General features: G+C 39.3%; 1 protein-coding gene across 3 annotated transcripts in view; it reads right to left on the bottom strand.

Annotated features, from left to right (window-relative positions):
- Positions 1–1199: 1199 nt before the first annotated feature.
- gask1a (golgi associated kinase 1A) overlaps positions 1200–18905 on the bottom strand; it is a 44942-nt gene continuing 27236 nt past the window's right edge. The window contains exons 2-5 of one of the 3 annotated variants that reach the window (XM_060920598.1): positions 14417–14674; positions 7098–7220; positions 6107–6210; positions 1200–2258 (exon numbers count right to left, since the gene is read on the bottom strand). In XM_060920598.1, coding sequence (XP_060776581.1) covers positions 2060–2258; positions 6107–6210; positions 7098–7220; positions 14417–14674 — 684 coding nt within the window. In that variant the 3' untranslated portion in view covers positions 1200–2059. Of the gene's footprint in view, positions 2259–3078; positions 3221–6106; positions 6211–7097; positions 7221–14416; positions 14675–18905 lie in introns of those variants that run through there. The other 2 variants (XM_060920599.1, XM_060920600.1) reach the window with 2 other exon arrangements.

Below are 18905 nucleotides of genomic sequence, written 5' to 3'. Positions count from 1 at the left end.
GAAGGCTATTGGAAAAATGTTTTGTGGACGGATGAGACAAAAATAGAACTTTTTGGTTTAGATGAGAAGCGTAATATTTGGAGAAAGGAAAACACTGCATTCTAGCATAAGAACCTTATCCCATCTGTGAAACATGGTAGAAAGAAAGCACACACTTGTGAAATTTACTCTCTGCATTTAACCCATCTGAAGCAGTGAACACACACGTGAGCAATGAGCACACACACATACCCAGAGCAGTGAGCAGTCATCCATGCTAACAGTGCCCGGGGAGCAGTTGGGAGTTAGGTGCCTCGCTCAAGAGCACCTCAGCCCAAGGCCATCCCATATTAACCTAACCTGCATGTCTTTGGATTGTGGGGGAAACCGGAGCACCCGGAGGAAACCCATGCAGACACGGGGAGATCATGCAAACTCCACACAGAAAGGCCCTTGCCAGCCACTGGGTTAGAACCCAGAACCTTCTTGCTGTGAGGCAACCGTGCTAACCACTACACCACCGTGCCACCCACGGTGGCAGTAGTCTCATGGTTTGGGCCTGTTTTGCTGTATCTGGGCCAGGACGGCTTGCCATCATTGATAGAACAATGAATTCTGAATTATACCAGTGAATTTTAAAGGAAAATGTCAGGACATCTGTCCATGAACTGAATCTCAAGAGAAGGTGGGTCATGCAGCAAGACAACGACCCTAAGCACACATGTCGTTCTACCAAAGAATGGTTAAAGAAGAATAAAGTTAATGTTTTGGAATGGCCAAGTCAAAGTCCTGACCTTAATCCAATCCAAATCTTGTGGAAGGACCTGAAGTGAGCAGTTCATGTGAGGAAACCCACCAACATCCCAGAGTTGAAGCTGTTCTGTACGGAGGAATGAGCTAAAATTCCTCCAATCCGGTGTGCAGGACTGATCAACAGTTACCGGAAACGTTTAGTTGCAGTTATTGCTGCACAAGGGGGTCACACCAGTTACTGAAAGCAAAGGTTCACATACTTTTGCCACTCACAGATATGTAATATTGGATCATTTTCCTCAGTAAATAAATGACCAAGTATAATATTTTTGTCTCATTTGTTTAACTGGGTTCTCTTTATCTACTTTTAGGACTTGTGTGAAAACCTGATGATGTTTTAGGTCATGTTTATACAGAAATATAGAAAATTCTAAAGGGTTCACAAACTTTCAAGCACCACTGTATGTTCATGTCAAACATCAGAATGGGAAAAACTGTGATCTCAAAGTGTGACTTTCATTGTGGCATGGGTTTTTGTGCCAGATAGACTGGTTTGAGTATTTCAGAAACTGCTGATCTCCTGGGGATTTCACACACAACAGTCTGTAGAGTTTACACAGAATGGTGCAGAAAACAAAAAACACTGAGTGAGCGACAGTTCTGTGGGTGGAAATGTCTTGTTGATAAGAGAGGTCAGAGGAAAATGGCCAGATTGGTTCAAGCTGCCAGGAAGGATATAGTAACTCATATAATCACTCTTTGCAACCGTGGTGAGCAGAAAAGAATCTCAGCATGCAACAGCAGAAGAGCACATTGGGTTCCACTCCTGCAGCCAAGAACAGGAATCTTAGAATCAACAACAAGTTCCTATTAAAGTGGCCAGTGAGTGTATTATTTAAGCTTAACTTTGCTTCCCACAATTGCTAAATCAAATGTGGGATAGCAGGAGATGCTAAACTAGTGAACTAACTTTACTAGCTTACATTTAGGTAAGCTTAGCGGGTTTTTTTGTACAAAGAACTTAGAGTGAAAAAAGGCTATTTTCAATAAAAACATCCCTAATTCATTCTTGAGAATGGTCATCATCATCAATAATAGACGAAGTATTTTCTTTTAAGTGCACTGCACCAAGCCTTTGTTTCATATTTTCAGATAACTGTAGCACCATATTTAGTATATTAATATTACTGTTATTATTATAATCATGCACACAACGCAGCGGCAGCTGCAGATATCACAACCTATTATTAATTTAAAAAGTGACAACCTGCAAACTTTTAACTCGCCTGCTTGCATTTAATACAAGTTATTGTAAATAGATCTATTTTCACAGATCAGTGTTTACTCTGTTGTTCTGGATGTGCTGCAGCAGGATTTGAGCTCTGTGCTGGAGAGTGGAGATGGTGGTTCGAAGACCTGCTGCTCCTCCTTGACTCTCCCACAGCTCCTTATCCACAGACAGTGAGCGCAGGAGCAGCTGCTCCAAACAGCCTGACCGCAGCACTGACATGGCTCTCTCCGGAAATCTGCCAATCAAAAACGTTCTGAACTCAGGTTATTTTGATACAGGTTACCTGAAGCTAGCTGATATGAGGGTCAGAATCCAAACAAATATAACCAGCGTTCCCTTCAAATCTACACCCCTCCAAACACATGCACTATAATTAGAAACCCTAGTGCAAGATGGGGAGTTTTCTGGATTGACAGGCAGGTGAGGTGCCTCCTTATCTGGGCTGGGTTTCCCAAAAGCCTCTTAATGCTAAGAGCATCTTAACTAGGAGAGACAGTGTTAATTGTGATGCTCGCTCTACCATTTAACAACGATGATCTTTGTTCTACAATGCTTTTGGGAAACCCACCCCTGGTTGTTTAGATGCTGGTGGTCTGTGTCATAGTTATAGAAAACAGCAGATACCATATTAACCACTGTTGCTAGTTATGGCAATACTTCAGATCTGTAACTCAATTTATGTTCAAATTATTGTCGGATAGTTAACAGTTATTCCAAGAAATTGAATCGTACATGAGCTGATAGCCGACGAGGCGCGTAATGCAGAGTTAGCTATAAGCCATGTACGACGAGATTGAGTGAAATAACTGTTTTACTCTATCCACATTCACTGGATTTTGAGAAACAACATTTTTATTTTTTGCAAATTAAATAAATAAAAACTTTATACAAATCGTCCGACAAAATAATTTCCGCTTAGAATGTAAACAAACCAGTGAAATGACCGTAGCAATTTGTGAAAAATGCCATAATAATAATTCTTGAAAAATAAAACACATATGTTCTTACCATCAAATACTTTTATTCCATTTTTTTTTGTATTTGTTGGGGTTTTGTTTTCGAGTAGAGTTTGTATTTCATCCTCGATTGGTTCGGCAACACGCTCTGCCATTTTGTTTTTCTCTACTCACGGTATAGGAGTTGCTATCCTAGTAGTAGAGTAGCCAATCAGAATGCGTGTTTGCTCATATCCAGTGACTGTGGATAGAACAAGATAGAATAGATTTGCTGTGTCACACATCATACATCTTTGCATATCGGAGATGCTATAAATGTACATGCACCATCATTATTCTGATTGAGCCATATTTCTGGAAAGTGCCAGTAAGCGTGGGATGAGTTCCTACAGGCTAAATGTTGACAGGCACAATAATAAAACATTTTATTGCTATTGCTATTGTGATATATGATTTAAATCTACAGCAGGACTTTATTTAATTACTAATTACTGTTAAAAGGATTACTAATTACTATTAAATTACATAAATGTTTAATGTATCGTTATGTAAAAATACTTTTGCAGGCTGACCAAGTAACATGTCACAGACATGGCCTCAAGCTGACCTTAGTTATCATATCATGATCATCAAACCAGATAAAGTTCAGTCACAAATCTGCAAACTAATCTTACTGAGCTTTACACGTACAATATCACTGAAAATATAAAGAACAGCAGCTAAGGACTGAGGTCAAGTTAAGGATAAGGTCATACACATTAACCATACTGTACCATGTGGGAAAAAAGAATGCTTAGGTCAAAGGATTGAAATTAAATGTAGAATTTCCATTTAAAATTCCACTTTCATACCTTTGAGAACTTAATTTATTGTTGTAACATGAACAGTATGTGAACAGTATGTGAAGCTGGAATGTGACTTAAAAATCACTGATTCCCTCTTGAACCTAATGTGTTTACTTCATTTTCTTCTTTAATGTGCTGAACTCCGCAAATGTATTAGCTGAAATGTTCACTGCATAACGAGTGTTTGTAATCAAATTTCAAATTTTATTAGGTACTTTATTTAATATCTGCAATCTAGTGTGCATGTGTGGATAATGTGTCAGCACAAATCTTTTCTTTAATACACACATACAACAGTAATACATGAAGATGACTAAACCGAAGTTCAATATAACCATTTATTCTCTTGACCATATGTTGGGATTGTCCTTTCCTCACCAATGCCCTCTCTGACTGATTATCTACTCAACTTTTCAAATCACCTGGTTGAATAAATGCCTTTCCACCTCAATTCCAAAAATATCGGGACACTGTATAAAAGTAAATAAAAACAGAATTTGATGATTTGCATCTTTTTTTTAAGTTTTATATATAGCTATTTTAATAACAATGTTTGGTAACTCAGGAGACCAATTGCTGTAGTTTTGAAAGAGAAATGTTGTCCCATTCTAGCCTGATATACAGTTTCAGTTGCTCAATAGTTCGGGGTCTCCTTTGTCATCTCATCTCATCATCTCTAGCCGCTTTATCCTGTTCTACAGGGTCGCAGGCAAGCTGGAGCCTATCCCAGCTGACTACGGGTGAAAGGCGGGGTACACCCTGGACAAGTCACCAGGTCATCACAGGGCTGACACATAGACACAGACAACCATTCACACTCACATCTACAGTATGGTCAATTTAGAGTCACCAGTTAACCTAACCTGCATGTCTTTGGACTGTGGGGGAAACCGGAGCACCCGGAGGAAACCCACGCGGACACGGGGCTTGAACCCGGACCTTCTTGCTGTGAGGCGACAACGCTAACCACTACACCACCGTGCCACCCCCTCCTTTGTCATATTTTGCATTTCATAATGCACCACGTTTTCAATGGCTGACACAGTCTGGACTGCAGGCAGGCCAGTTTAGCACCCGGACTCTTTTACTAAGGAGCCATGCAGTTTGAATATGCGCAGAAAGCGGTTTGGCATTGTCTTGTTGAAAGAAGGAAGGCCTTCCCTGAAAAAGGTTTCATCTGGATGGCAGCATATTGCTCTGAAACGTGTATATATCATTTAGCATTAATGATGCCTTCCCAGATGTACAAGCTACCCATGTCATGTGCACTAATGCACTCTTATACCATCACAGATGCTGGCTTTTGAACTGTGCACTGATAACAAGCCGGATGGTCCCTCTCCTCTTTAGCCTGGAGGACATGGTGTCCATGATTTCTAAAAATAATTTCTACTTTTGATTCGTCAGACCTCGGGACAGTTTTCCACTTCGCCTCAGTCCATCGTAAATGAGCTCGGGCCCAGAGAAGGTGGCGGTGTTTTTGGATATTTTTTATATATGGTTTTAACTTGCATTTGTGGATGCAGTAATGAACTGTTTTCACAGACGATGGTTTACTGAAGTGTTCCTGAGCCCATACAGTGATTTCCACTACAGATACATGTCTGCTTTTAATGCCGTGTCACCTGAGGGCCTGAAGATCACAGACACCCAATGTTAGTTTTCAGCCTTGTCTCTTGCATACAGAGATTTCTCCAGATTCTCTGACTCTTTTAATGATATTATGTACCATAGATGATGTGATCCCCAAATTCTTTGCAATTTTATGGAACGTTATTCTTAAATTGTTGCACTGTTTGCCCACGCAGTCTTTCACAGAGCAGTGAACCCCTACCCATCTTTACTTCTGAGAGACTCCACCTCTCTGGGATGCTCTTTTTATACCCAATCATGTTACCGCCCTGTTGCCAATTAACCAAATTAGGTTTTTTTTAACATTACACAAATTTTCCAGTCTTTTGTTTGTCCCTGTCCCATCTTTTCTGAAACGTGTTGCTGGCATTAACTTCAAAATGAGCATATGTTTTTCAAAGAACAATAAGATTTCTCAGTTTCAACATTTGATATGTTGTCTTTGTACTATTGTCAATGAAATATAGGGTTTCCATGAATTTCAAATCTTCATATTCTGTTCTTATTTACGTTTTACACAGTGTCCCAACTTTTTTAGGAACTGGTGTTGTATAAAAATAGATACATAATCTGCATATGTAAAATTCCTGATATGCAGTAACTTTTTTTTTTTTTTTTACAGGTCATGATGAATAAATATTAGCACTTACTCATCAATGCCCTCAATCAGTCTGAAGTTGAGGTTGTCTTGTCGGTGATGAGGCCTGCCTGCATTATCTATAAAGACCAGTCGAGAGGGATCTGTCCTCCGAACCTGGAGAGAGAAAAAGTAGGAGAGAGCTTGTTCATAGCGTCAGCACCCACTGACATCATTTCATAAGAAATGCTAGTGCACTTGAATACACAAACACACTGAAAATTATGTTAAATAAACGGCTATAAACATATTATTCATCTTAAAGATTTTTGACAGTGAACAAAAAGTAAAGCTGACACATTTGTCAAATCATATAACGAGAAAGAAAATGCACCTGACACACAGCTGATAGTTTTTGGCCCTTAGAGCATTTCTGTCATTTCTGATATAATTACAATTTCATTCTGCACATTATATTGAACATCTTAAAAAAAAAACCCAAAACACTAGATATCAAAACCAATACTGAGCATCAATCATTTGTGTACCATAAAACGTAACACTAGAAAATATGTGTAGTCCAATAAATTATTTTCAAAATAATTTAATAAAATAAATGGTTCTATATTTAGTTGTATCTCAGGGATTCAACAGGGAACTAAAGCTCTGTATACTGTTGGGTTTATCCTGTAGCGTGATTCTGAGATGATCCAAGATATTAATTTTAACAGGTGTCCATGAGTAAAATATAAAAGCAAATAAAATATCCTCTCAGTCTGCACAGGTATAAAAAAATATATGTTGTTTCATCATGATTACAACAGATTCTTTCAGCTTCTTGCCTTCAGACAAGTCAACAGAACTGCATGCATCAGGAGCTTAAAAAGTGTAATAGTGTTATGTTTCACTGAAACCACCATGTCATGATTTATGCATGCAAGGATGTCACAGCAAGAGTTAAAGGACATGGCTGATTCCTCAATGTAGAAATGGCACGTTAAACCAATTTTGAATAAAGGTTTAATATAAAACCTATTGGCAATCTACAGAGAAAGTGAGATTACCAGAATATGCACCAACATTAAATGTTTAGGGTTTCCACATTTGACATTGAGAAGGTTCTCCACACACATATCAGCAGGGTCGGGCTGGAACCCACAGCAGTATCGGTCCAGTCTGTCATTCACCTACACACACACGGATGGAGAAAGAAACACATTATCACATTCACTGCAATATTATTAGAACTAAATGACATAAAAAATTACATATTATGATTAGTGCTGTCAAGCGATTAAAATATTTAATCGCGATTAATGTTGCGACTGTCATAGTTAACTCGCGATTAATTGCAATTTAATCGCACATTTTTGTCACATGAAAAACCATTGTAAATTCTCTTATCAGCATAAAAAAGTGAATGGGCTTGCTCACCGTTCGAACTACGGGGGTACTCGGGGGATCCGAGATCCCCTGAAACAGACATGAGATCCCTTGAAAACATGATTTGGGAAATGTTGGGGGGTCTCTAAAATATTGGCAAAATGATGTTTATTGACATAGCAATCGTGTGTAACGGGAAGCATTTGCATATCCGAAGTGAGCGCGCGATCGGAGATCTGCGCTCTGAGACAAGCGCAAGCACCCCCCCCCCAAGGGAAAAAAAAGGGACCCCCGAAAATATCGGCATAGTTCGAACACTGGTTGTACCAATGTGTTTTTTTTTTTATTGCAGAGCATAACACGTCTTGTCACAGCCACTGCAAAGTGGGGCTGGAGCTGCCGATGGGAAAACGAAACCTAAGCCGAGCACCGTGGCTCTTCGAGGGAGGGCAGAGGACTCTGGCTGTGCGGGGCATGGCATCATGTCACAGAGCGTTAATCTCGCGATAAAAAAATTATCGCCGTTAAAATTGAGTCAAGTTAACGCGTTAATAACGCGACATTTTTGACAGCACTAATTATGATATAAGATTAAGTAATGTTATCTATCTATCTATCTATCTATCTATCTATCTATCTATCTATCTATCTATCTATCTATCTATCTATTTCCTGTTTGTTCCTGTGTGGTTCGTATCTTGCAGGTTGACCTATGCAGAGATGTGGTGCTCAGTGATTGAGGTGTGTGTTTTATCAGGCCTAATAGGTTTTATAATAATGTTTCTCTAGTGAACAGTGTGGGTTGCTGCAGCTCAGCAAGAACTGGCTTCCCACGCAGATCCAAGGGTACCGATACTTTAATCTTTAGTGAAAATAGAGGAGAGTGCAAACCATACCAGAGGACATTAAAACACACACACACACACACACACACACACACACACACACACACACACACACACACACACACACACACACACAGAGAGTTGTCCATTTTCTTGTCTTTGTACACTGGTTGGGAGTTAACTAAGTTTTGAGTTCCATTCTGTTTCCAGATAGCACACAGCACACATACATCTCAACAACGTTGCAGTGATCTTGTGCGCTAATTGAGAAGATGTTGGCACAGCATCATTTTATGATCATCTGCTACTTTCCGCTATCCTTGAATTCTGTAATGCAAAGGACTCAGGAGATGCTTGAGCATCCATATGCAGTAGGATTTGGCAGTCACTGCACTAGCCTACTACTGAAGATATCTGTGCCAGTACAGAAGCAGTTCCAGAGATAAACAGGATGATGCCGTAATGACTGTATCAACCGATGGTCTGCCCTATTCTTTGCTCCATGCATATGTCCCAGCTCAGATCACATGGTACCTGAGCTAAAAAAAAAAGTTAATTTAATTGTCACATACAGTAGTTTGTGACAGGGAAGAATACAGGGTTTTCACCCTAATTGATTTTCAACCCCTTTGGCATAGGTTGTTACACCAGATGCCCTTCCGGACGCAACGTTCTCCGATCTTTCTGGGCTTGGGACCCACAATAAGTATGCACTGGCTTGTACACTCCAGTGGCTGGGCATTTTTACTTAATCTGCATGCCTTTGGACTGTGGGGGAAACTGGAACACACCCATGCAGACATGGGAAGAACATGCAAACTCCACACAGAAAGGCCCCCATTGGCCATGAGGTTCAAACCCAGAACCATCTTGCTGTGAGACAACAGTGCTATGTGGAGGATTATGGGTAATAATCACCATCATACTGGACAGCACTATTTCTCCAGTACCGAGGCTTTCACATATCCCTGTTATATTGCACATAGCTGTAAAAAGCATACAAGAAACCAGTTTCAGTCCAACAGGTTGGCATTTGAGTGTTCACAGCTTAGAAGAGCACATACATATTATATATATTTTTTTTGCACATTTAAAACAGCCAGTGGGAGAAAATTAACCTCACACTGAAAGGTTAATGTTGAGATGGAGAATGTAATATAGTGAAAATGCAACTGGGGTGTCCTAATATGAACTGCCCATTTAATGAGTCACGTAATCATATAAGAGAATAATACACAGTTGGACAATATTTGCCCCAGCTGTTTCTGTTCCAACCCCACAGTGGACTGCATTCTGTACACAATGTATTCTTCTTCATGACATCTTCTCTGTGCTTTCTGTCAGCACAGGGATAACCTCAGTTTTAACTTACATAACCCTTTCACTTAGTTACATAATCCTGTGCAATCCTGTTCCAGTGAACCATGCTCAGTCATTTTGTACTGTAGATTATAAATGAATATTCAACCCCAAATCAGAAAAGGTTGGGACGGTATGGAAAATGCAATTTCTAAATTTACTTTTGACTTGTATTTCATTGCAGACAGTACAAACCCAAGAAATTCTGCCTTCAAGATGACATCTTTTCCAGGGGAATTTCAACAAAACAATGCAAAACCACATTCTGCACACATTACAAATGCATAGCTGGGGAAGGAGAGGGTGCCTGTCCCCTCTGTCCCCAACAGAGAATCTGTGGTGAATTTTGAAATAAAAAATATGACAACGATGACCCCGTATTGTTGCACACCTTAAGACCTGTTTGCAGGAAGACTCAGACTAAATAATATCTGAAACGCTTCATCACTTGTCTTCAGTTCCTACACATCTTTTAATTGTTGTGAGAAGGAATGGCAGCATTATAAAGTGCTAAATGCTTTTCCATCCCAACTTTTTTTAAAATGTGTGGCCAGAATCAAAATTGAATTAAGAGTTTAGTTTGAAAAAAACAATAACATCCATAAGATAAACCATCAAATAATGTGCTGGGGGACGTTGTGGCTCAGGTGGATAAGGCGCCACACCATAAACCCGGGGACCCGGGTTCAATTCCGACCCGAGGTCATTTCCTGATCCCTCCCTGTCTCTCGCTCCTGCTCATTTCCTGTCTTTACACTGCCCTATCCAATAAAGGTGAATTAAGAGTTTATTTTGAAAAAAACAACAACATCCATAAGATAAACCATCAAATAATGTGCTGGGGGGCATCATGGCTAAGGCACCACACCATAAATCTGGGGACCCGGGTTCGATTCCAACCCGAGCTCATTTCCCGATCCCTCCCCGTCTCTCTCTCCTGCTCATTTCCTGTCTCTACACTGTCCTATCCAATAAAGGTGAAAAAAGCCCAAAAATATCTTTAAGAAAAATAATGTGCTGTTGTATTGTTTTGAGTGCAATACAGGCCAAAGATTATTTACAAGTCATTGTTTTCAGTTTTCGTTTCAATTTCGACATACCGTCCCAAATGTTTCTGATTTGGGGTTGTGTGAATATTTTTTATTCCACATCATAATGGTTTTTTCCTATTTTCAATTGTTCAGAGGTTAAAGTTCTGCACTACTGATAGGAAAGCTGGAGTTCAAATCCTAATGTGGCCAAAGTGACATGGCTGGGCCCTAGACTGCCTCAAGGGTGCTGTGCCATGGCAGACCCTGGGCTCTGACCTGAACTTCCAAGATAGAAGGAAGCTGAGGGATATAGGAAGAAAAACAAAACTGTGCATGTGTACAATAGCAATCTTATCTCTACATACCAGATACGTGCATAGGCCACACAGACATGATGTTCAGCCACTCCACACCAAATGCAGAACACAAACTATGTCTGAAATGGTGCCCTCCTGCTTATTCCCTACAAGTGCGTTTTGGATTTCCTGTCCCCTGTGGTATATAACTTGGACAGTAACCCTAACCAATGCATTGTGGGAATTCATAAGCAGACTTGATATTCCACATTATGCTTTCAGTCATGGCCTCAATACATCAAAACTTAGGAAAAGAAACTGATCCTTTAGAAAAAGAATCTCTTCAGAAGATCATGAGGCAAGGTCTTATCTGCTGTGCACAGAAAGTCGTCTGTTCCTGTAGTGACAATGAACGTGTCCTTCACACTGATGGGTGTTAACTTGCACCTCAAAGGCAGCCGAGCTGTTCAATGAGTATCTTAGAACAAGTGTTCAGGGATCCTGCTCAGCAAACCACACCAAATCAATACTATGCTATTAGCTGTTGGCCAGGTTACACTTATTGACTTTTTTCTCCATTTTTTTTCATGGTCCATCATGGTGAGCTCATGTTACATTCAAATACATACACACACTCATTGTTTTTTACTCTACATCAGCACTTTTTATGCAACTAAATGAATTTAATTTCATTGTTTGCTACCTCAAACAATCAATAGTTTTGGTCTATAACCCTTTATAAGCACATACAGTATCATGGTTCATAAAGACGGAAATTGTTAAAGAAAATATCAACCAAAGATCCTGTTTGGTTTGTCACTTTCAGTCTCATGTCATCATAGCTAACCCTGGTACCATTGCTCTAAAAGCTGAAAAAGTATTATTTGATCCTTTCCTGGACTGAGTTTAACATTAATTAGTCAAATATTATTATATATTAACCATACCACCTACCGTATTTATACTTCACTGATTTGTTGACCTTGACCTATTATTTTTCTTTACTCTGCCCACAGATAAATTGCTTTTGTAAACTCCATTGGGGTTTTTTTCTGGAACATATTTTTTGGTTTGTATAACTACTATATTTAGGAATATTTTTCTCATCTGAAACTTTTTGCAATTAGTTCTCAGGGAGTTTTTCCTTGCCACCATCACCTCTGGCTTGCTCATTAGGAATAAATTTATAAATTCATATATGTAAAATTTAAATGCGGAATTTATATACATTTCTGTAAAGCTGCTTTGTGACCATGTCCTTTGTTAAAAGTGCTAATAAAACAAATAAAATTGAATTGAATAAAGCAGTAAGAACAGTAAGAAAGAAAAATGTTCCACCTAACAACTCAATTAGAGTTCTGTCCTACCAGCTTATGCCATTAATAGCATCATTAACTAGCATTGGCATATATATATATATATATATATATATATATATATATATATATATATATATATATATATATATATTGTGTGTGTGTGTTACTTACTCTTACTGCAGTGCTATGATCCTCTTGCTTCAACGCAAACACTAAACCCATGCTTTATGGGTAGGGTAAGTAAACTAATCAGATATATATCACCACTGTAACTGCGTTTCTTATAATTAAGAAATAAATTTAATAAAACACAGACCTACATCAAGGAAATTGAACCCATCTGTGATTCACAGAAGAATGAATTCAGCAGTCAACCACACTGCAGACAGAGTTATGCACTTGGGTTGTTCTAATTAGAAGTGTATCAGAGAACTCATTTGTGAGAATATAAAATACAACTGTAAACAAGGAGGAAAAAACAGGCGCACTGCACAAAACTGTCTGAGCTGGGCTGCTGTCTGAGAGGGGAAATGAATGCTGCTGATGAAAAAGCTCATCAGGATTTTTGAGCAGTACTGCTTCTGGCAGGCAAACCACTGTTTACTTGTCCTCCATTTCACTCAGTGAATCACTGCGAAAAGTAATTTCGATACTGATGATGTTAAAATATTATAGCAATAAGCACACATTATTGTTCACTCCAGATCCCAAAACTCTTCTCCTTCTGTGGCTCTTCTCACCCTCTGGACTTGCCTGATTGATCCTGATATCCCTCTGTCCCTGCTCCATTTTGAGCTTGGAGCTTCTACACTTACAGTATGACTCACCTCATGCTCCTGTACATAATCTTATCTGGATACCCCAGAGACTTGCACTTCCCAAAAACCATTTATGCTTACATTCCTAGGAAACAGGATTCTATAAGGGTTCATGAGGTTTATTGGCTTCCAAAAAGATAAATAATCTCAGCAATGGCTTATTTCTCATTACACGTTTAATGTAATGTTCAAAATTAAACTGTATTGTATGCAGAAGATCATTTGAGACTCTGCCTAACCTCTCACCTGTAGAAGGAAGTCAAACAGTGCTAGTCTTCCCCACTCTGAATGGTGTACACCTACACACACTGATGAGTTCAGAGGCACTTGTATCCCACATCTTGCTTTTAGCAGATCCTGATACTGGGGCCAGGTGAGGGAAAAAGAATTCTGGTCATTATCATCATCAGCTAGATGCTGAATATCTGGGTCCCACCACACCACAGGTCTGCCAGAACCACTGGTATACTTATATGGCAATAGATCACTATGAAAGGTCCTTAGCACTGCTGGAAGACTGCGGTTCAGACCCAAGACCCTATCCAAATGGAATGCAAGGACCTCAAACCAATCATTGGGGCGCTTGATCAGGGCACACTGTCCTGTCTGGCAGAGTCTGTTATGGTCGCCCCTTAGTGGAGCAGTGTTTTCATTGCAATTACCAAATCCCACTTGAAGCACTTGCCCATGGCCTGGAATTCTGGCTTTACTCAACACAGTGCCTCTGGCAAGGAAATTCATCTTCTTCGCATCATCATCACTAAACCAGGGCAAAGCTTCAGCTCGAGTTTGGTCCCAAACTTCACTGAAATGCTGATCAAGTAAGGTCTCACACCAATTAGTTGTGAAGTCCCTCCTTTCAACCCCTTCTCCAGAGACATGGTTGTTTTCAATAATAGATTGGTGCTTCTTTTCAGAGAACTTTGTTTGTCTTTCATATGTTTTTGTTCCTTTTGAGGCCCATACAAGTTCTGCAGACAGTCCTGCATTAACTTTCCATTTCAGCCCCTCTGGTTTGGGCCCATCTGGATTACATTTGTGCCTGCATGGCTTAATGTCTGGGTGGAGGGTATGCATGCTGGCAGACTGAGGTATGGTTTGGTCATGTCTGGGAACAAGAAGATGGCTGGCATATTTGGAGTCATTGCCATTGCCTGGTTGGTTGGACAACCTTTCCTTTGTATTGCCCATATATGTCTGGGAGGATTGCTTGTTTCTGCCTTGATAATTTTCTTGTTTTAGTTTCACAAACATTCTTTTTGTATTACGTCCAGTTAAAAAATGGACATTTTCCTTTAGTTTACTGCCTCTATGTTGGTGCTGGTCAATTACCAGTGTATGCTGCTTTTCTGAAGCTTTCATTTTAGAAACCTTCCAAGATCCCCTGTGAATGTATGGAGGTAGATGGCTAGAGTCCCTTGCTTCTGCCTCAATGGGCTGGTTATAGTGAGGCCCTTGTGATAGCAAGCATTGCTGTTCATTGGGCAAAGGTGAATATGTGTTTATCATCACTACTGACAGGGTGAGGAGAGACAGAAAGACCACAATGTAGCGCCGCTTCACTTTCAGCTTCATCCCTGCTCCCAGAGCCTGCCAGACAGAGCAAAGAAACAGTGCTGATTAAAACAAATCATATAACTGCTTGGGTGCCAATGTCAGCAAATCACAAAATAGCTATCTCCCTCCCAAATTAGGTAGGGAAAAGCAGCTCAGATTGCAAGAAGAGACAATAAATATCAGCATGAGCCAAAAGAAATTCCATTCAGGGGCTGGTGCGATATATACAGCAGTCAGACTTGGATACCGTGTATGTGGAAAAGATCAACAACATTCCATTCATGCTGTATATATTCTGATCCTCTCTCTCTCTCTCTCTTACATTTTTGAGAAGTATATTTGGTTCAACATCATTTCCACAATGCCCATACGCAAATGTAATATATGTACATATGTTGAATTTCCATATATGAAAAATATGTACAAAGGAGGTAAAACATATGTACATATACATATAAAATATATATAAAACCTATTAGAAATTGGAACAATTTCATATATTGACATGTATGTCTAGCCCATACAAATATGGTTTTATATGGTTGCAACATATAACACCATATAAAAAAATCCTCATATAGATATTTTTAATACATGTACATATACAAATTTTACTATGGGTATTTCATATATGTTATAAACTTATATAGTCATATATCTAGAGGATGTATGTATGTGAGGTAACATATATGGCAATATCATTCTTGATATAGGGCCATATATGTCATATATTACATTTCCGTATGGGTGGCACCATGTTTTTGAAGTGAACTGAAACCGATCTGAAAACTGCTTTAGTCGTCACAGAAATCATAATCTGAGGATAATGACCCCAAACATGTATTTAGCCTTTCTTTAAATGGACTTCTTTAATTATCTTGGCCCCAGTATACCATTTTCTTGAAGAGTAAGCTGTAATTTTAGGCTGCATATGGCAGCAATTGTCTACCAATGTATATCTAAAAATAAGAAATAAAGGAAGACAAAACACTATTTAAATTTTTTTCTTTGCATAAAAGCTAGCATTTTGGTCAGTGATGCTTTGTGGTTTTGTTTTCTCACCAAACTGCATTTTCATCTCACATGTTGTATTTTTCCTCGAACATTTACCCTTCTAGGGCGGCACGGTGGTGTAGTGGTTAGTGCTGTCGCCTCACAGCAAGAAGGTCCGGGTTCGAGCCCCGTGGCCGGCGAGGGCCTTTCTGTGTGGAGTTTGCATGTTCTCCCCGTGTCCGCGCGGGTTTCCTCCGGGTGCTCCGGTTTCCCCCACAGTCCAAAGACATGCAGGTTAGGTTAACTGGTGACTCTAAATTGACCGTAGGTGTGAATGTGAGTGTGAATGGTTGTCTGTGTCTATGTGTCAGCCCTGTGATGACCTGGCGACTTGTCCAGGGTGTACCCCGCCTTTCGCCCGTAGTCAGCTGGGATAGGCTCCAGCTTGCCTGCGACCCTGTAGAACAGGATAAAGCGGCTAGAGATAATGAGATGAATGAGACATTTACCCTTCTACTCAAAAGGTACATCTGCTGTACCAGTGTTGTCTCTGTATCTGTATAGTGAAGAGTGAAACCTGAGGGGAGAGGAATGTCTCAGCTCTGTAGGATATCTCACAGTGGCTGAATGTTTTTATGACTTTTTCAGATAGTGCTTATGAAAGGCTTCTATTATTTGGCAGGTTGAAGAATTTCATGCCTGGAGCACCTAAAGGCTGAAGTTCTTATGGATTGGTTTTCTCTGCCTCCAAGGAAACTAATATACACGCCTCCCTTCACATCATCAGGGGCATGCACATCAACTCACTGGCATGTTTTAGGGATGGTATACTGTAAAGAGAGATGGGTATGAAAGTAAGATTATGGTGAGTAAGTAGAAGTAACTGATTTATAATTACGGTAGGGTTTTGGGTTTGTGGCTGACCATGCTAGCAAAACAGAGAGCTGCATTAATGGCATGTGTTAACTTAGAAGAAACACAATCATGAAGTGGCAGTCATGACATGCACGGAAAAAAGAATGACCTATAGGACAGATCAGAGGTCTTTATGTTTAAAATGTTATTCGCTTAAAGCGAAGTTAATTATTATTCAGTTCGAAGGTTATTATTCACCGATATTCACTGAGCCTGAGACAGATAGTTGTTTTAGAATAAACATACAGGCGATTATTGAAAAAAAAACCCTGTATTTTAAAAATAATTTATTTCAGACTTCAAAAGCGACATGCAAATGTAATAAAGGCGTGGTGCAGACTTGTGTCACTTATCTATGCCAACTCACATAAAACACTTTGTTTTGAAATAGATAAAATAAATCACAATTCCACCTTAACTTCGAATAGTTTTAGACCAAACTTCCTAGTGCTTTTAGGAACAGCATTTTTGTTCATAATTTGTAATTCTTCCTCAGTTATGGTGACAAAGCAATTTGCTGCCATTTTGCTGAGCTGCCCGGGGGGATTATTGAGAAATAGTCCGACTTTCTCGACCAGTCAGCGTGCGTGATTTTCTACGGTATACTTACCTGTGTATTTATACTACTTGTATACAGTAGCTTTGATATTACAGATGTATTTGGTTCATGGAGTAATTAAACATGCAGATACAGACAACCAAAATATCAGACATAGTGTAGTGCAACATATAGATCTGTATTTAATTTTCTATTCATGTGAAAAATGGCTACACTCTCTCTCTCTCTCTCTCTCTCTCTCTCTATATATATATATATATATATATATATATATATATATATATATATATATATATATATATATATATATAAACCCAGAGGTTACTTAGTATTTGTTTTCCTTTTTTCATTTTTATTATCAGCATATTTTAGGGTTTTGACTCAATAATATTTTATTAAGTCTTACGATAAAATAGTACTACATGCCACAAAGTTCCCTAGTGTTGACTTAAATCTACATTTGGTTTAAAAGATGTAGACATCACACCAACTTAGTTTTTATTTTTTATTTATTTTCTGGCTAACCGCTGGATCATTGGTTTAATAGTGAAGTTGCTGACAATGAGTACCTTTGATGCAGGGGGGAAGTGGGGAACGAGAGAGGAAGGAATTGCGCAGTTCTAGAGAGAGAGGTAGAAGGCCGTATGGCGAGGGGGAGATTGAATGTTGGGTCAACGAGTAGGCCAGCGCTGTAGCCTAAGTCATGTTTTAGTTAATTATAGAAGAAGGAAAACTCCGGACGAGTAGTCTGTAGTAAGCGGGAGAACACCGCTGTTTTGTTTAACCTACGATTAGGTGGGCTATTCATAAAGTTATTCGCGTATGGAGTGGGTAGCCGACTCTAGTTTTAATGTTATAGTCTATCTCCAGACTGCAATATTGCTGGTATTAAGCAGTTGTTTGCTGGACGGTCTTCGCATTCAGAAATTCACAGGAGCTATTTGTTGCACTTGTATTTGCTGCTCAGTTAGCGCCACTGGCTTCCGGGACGCTGGTGGTTCCACTGAGTAGGCCGACGTGGGAGCTACGCTACCTGGATAGCGCCACTGGTGACCCGGGAAAGTCAGTGGTTCCTCCGGCTACAAGGGAGCACCGGTAACAATTGTGGGAACGGCCATTTTGTGCAGTACACTGATTCATCTTTTCCGTCGTTTTTTTCTGGCTCGACTGAAAGACTATTGACAACGGAGTCATGAGTAGTAACCAGAACTTTGAACAGGCCTGCAACTTTTTTTTTTTTGGTTTTCATTTATTATTATGCCAGCTGTTGTATATTTAAGTGGGGTATGCCATGGCAAGTAAACTAAGTTCAGGGTTCTGAGTGTGGCCACACAGGTAATATTAGTGGGGTATATTGATCATTGGTGAATCATTACTGTCCAGCTATTATTAACCACGGTCTGAGTGTTGCCTATTTTGATCTTTTTGGTTTGGGGCAATGTTTTGTTTTTTAACGGGTGGTTGTATAGGACCAACTTTCCACTAAAGGAATTTGGTTTGTTTGTTTATTAGTTTAAAATTCACGGTGCTAGGCACTTCTTAATTTTTTGGGACAGCATCAATATTTTGGGTATTGTCAATAAATACTTTATTGAAATATATTTTCTGCTTGATATTTGCCACTCACTGCTGGGATAGAAGTTATTAGGATTCAGATACAGTTTATATATATATATATATATATATATATATATATATATATATATATAAATAAAAGTATAAAACAAATATCACAATTCTTTTACCTAAGGCTATTATAATAGGGGCCACATGAGAAGGTTCCCAGATATAATGAGT

Source organism: Neoarius graeffei, chromosome 5 (genome assembly GCF_027579695.1).
Source record: "Neoarius graeffei isolate fNeoGra1 chromosome 5, fNeoGra1.pri, whole genome shotgun sequence".
NCBI lineage: Eukaryota > Metazoa > Chordata > Actinopteri > Siluriformes > Ariidae > Neoarius > Neoarius graeffei.
The sequence above is the reverse complement of the archived record's forward strand: the minus strand, read 5'-3'. Positions and strand labels throughout refer to the sequence as shown.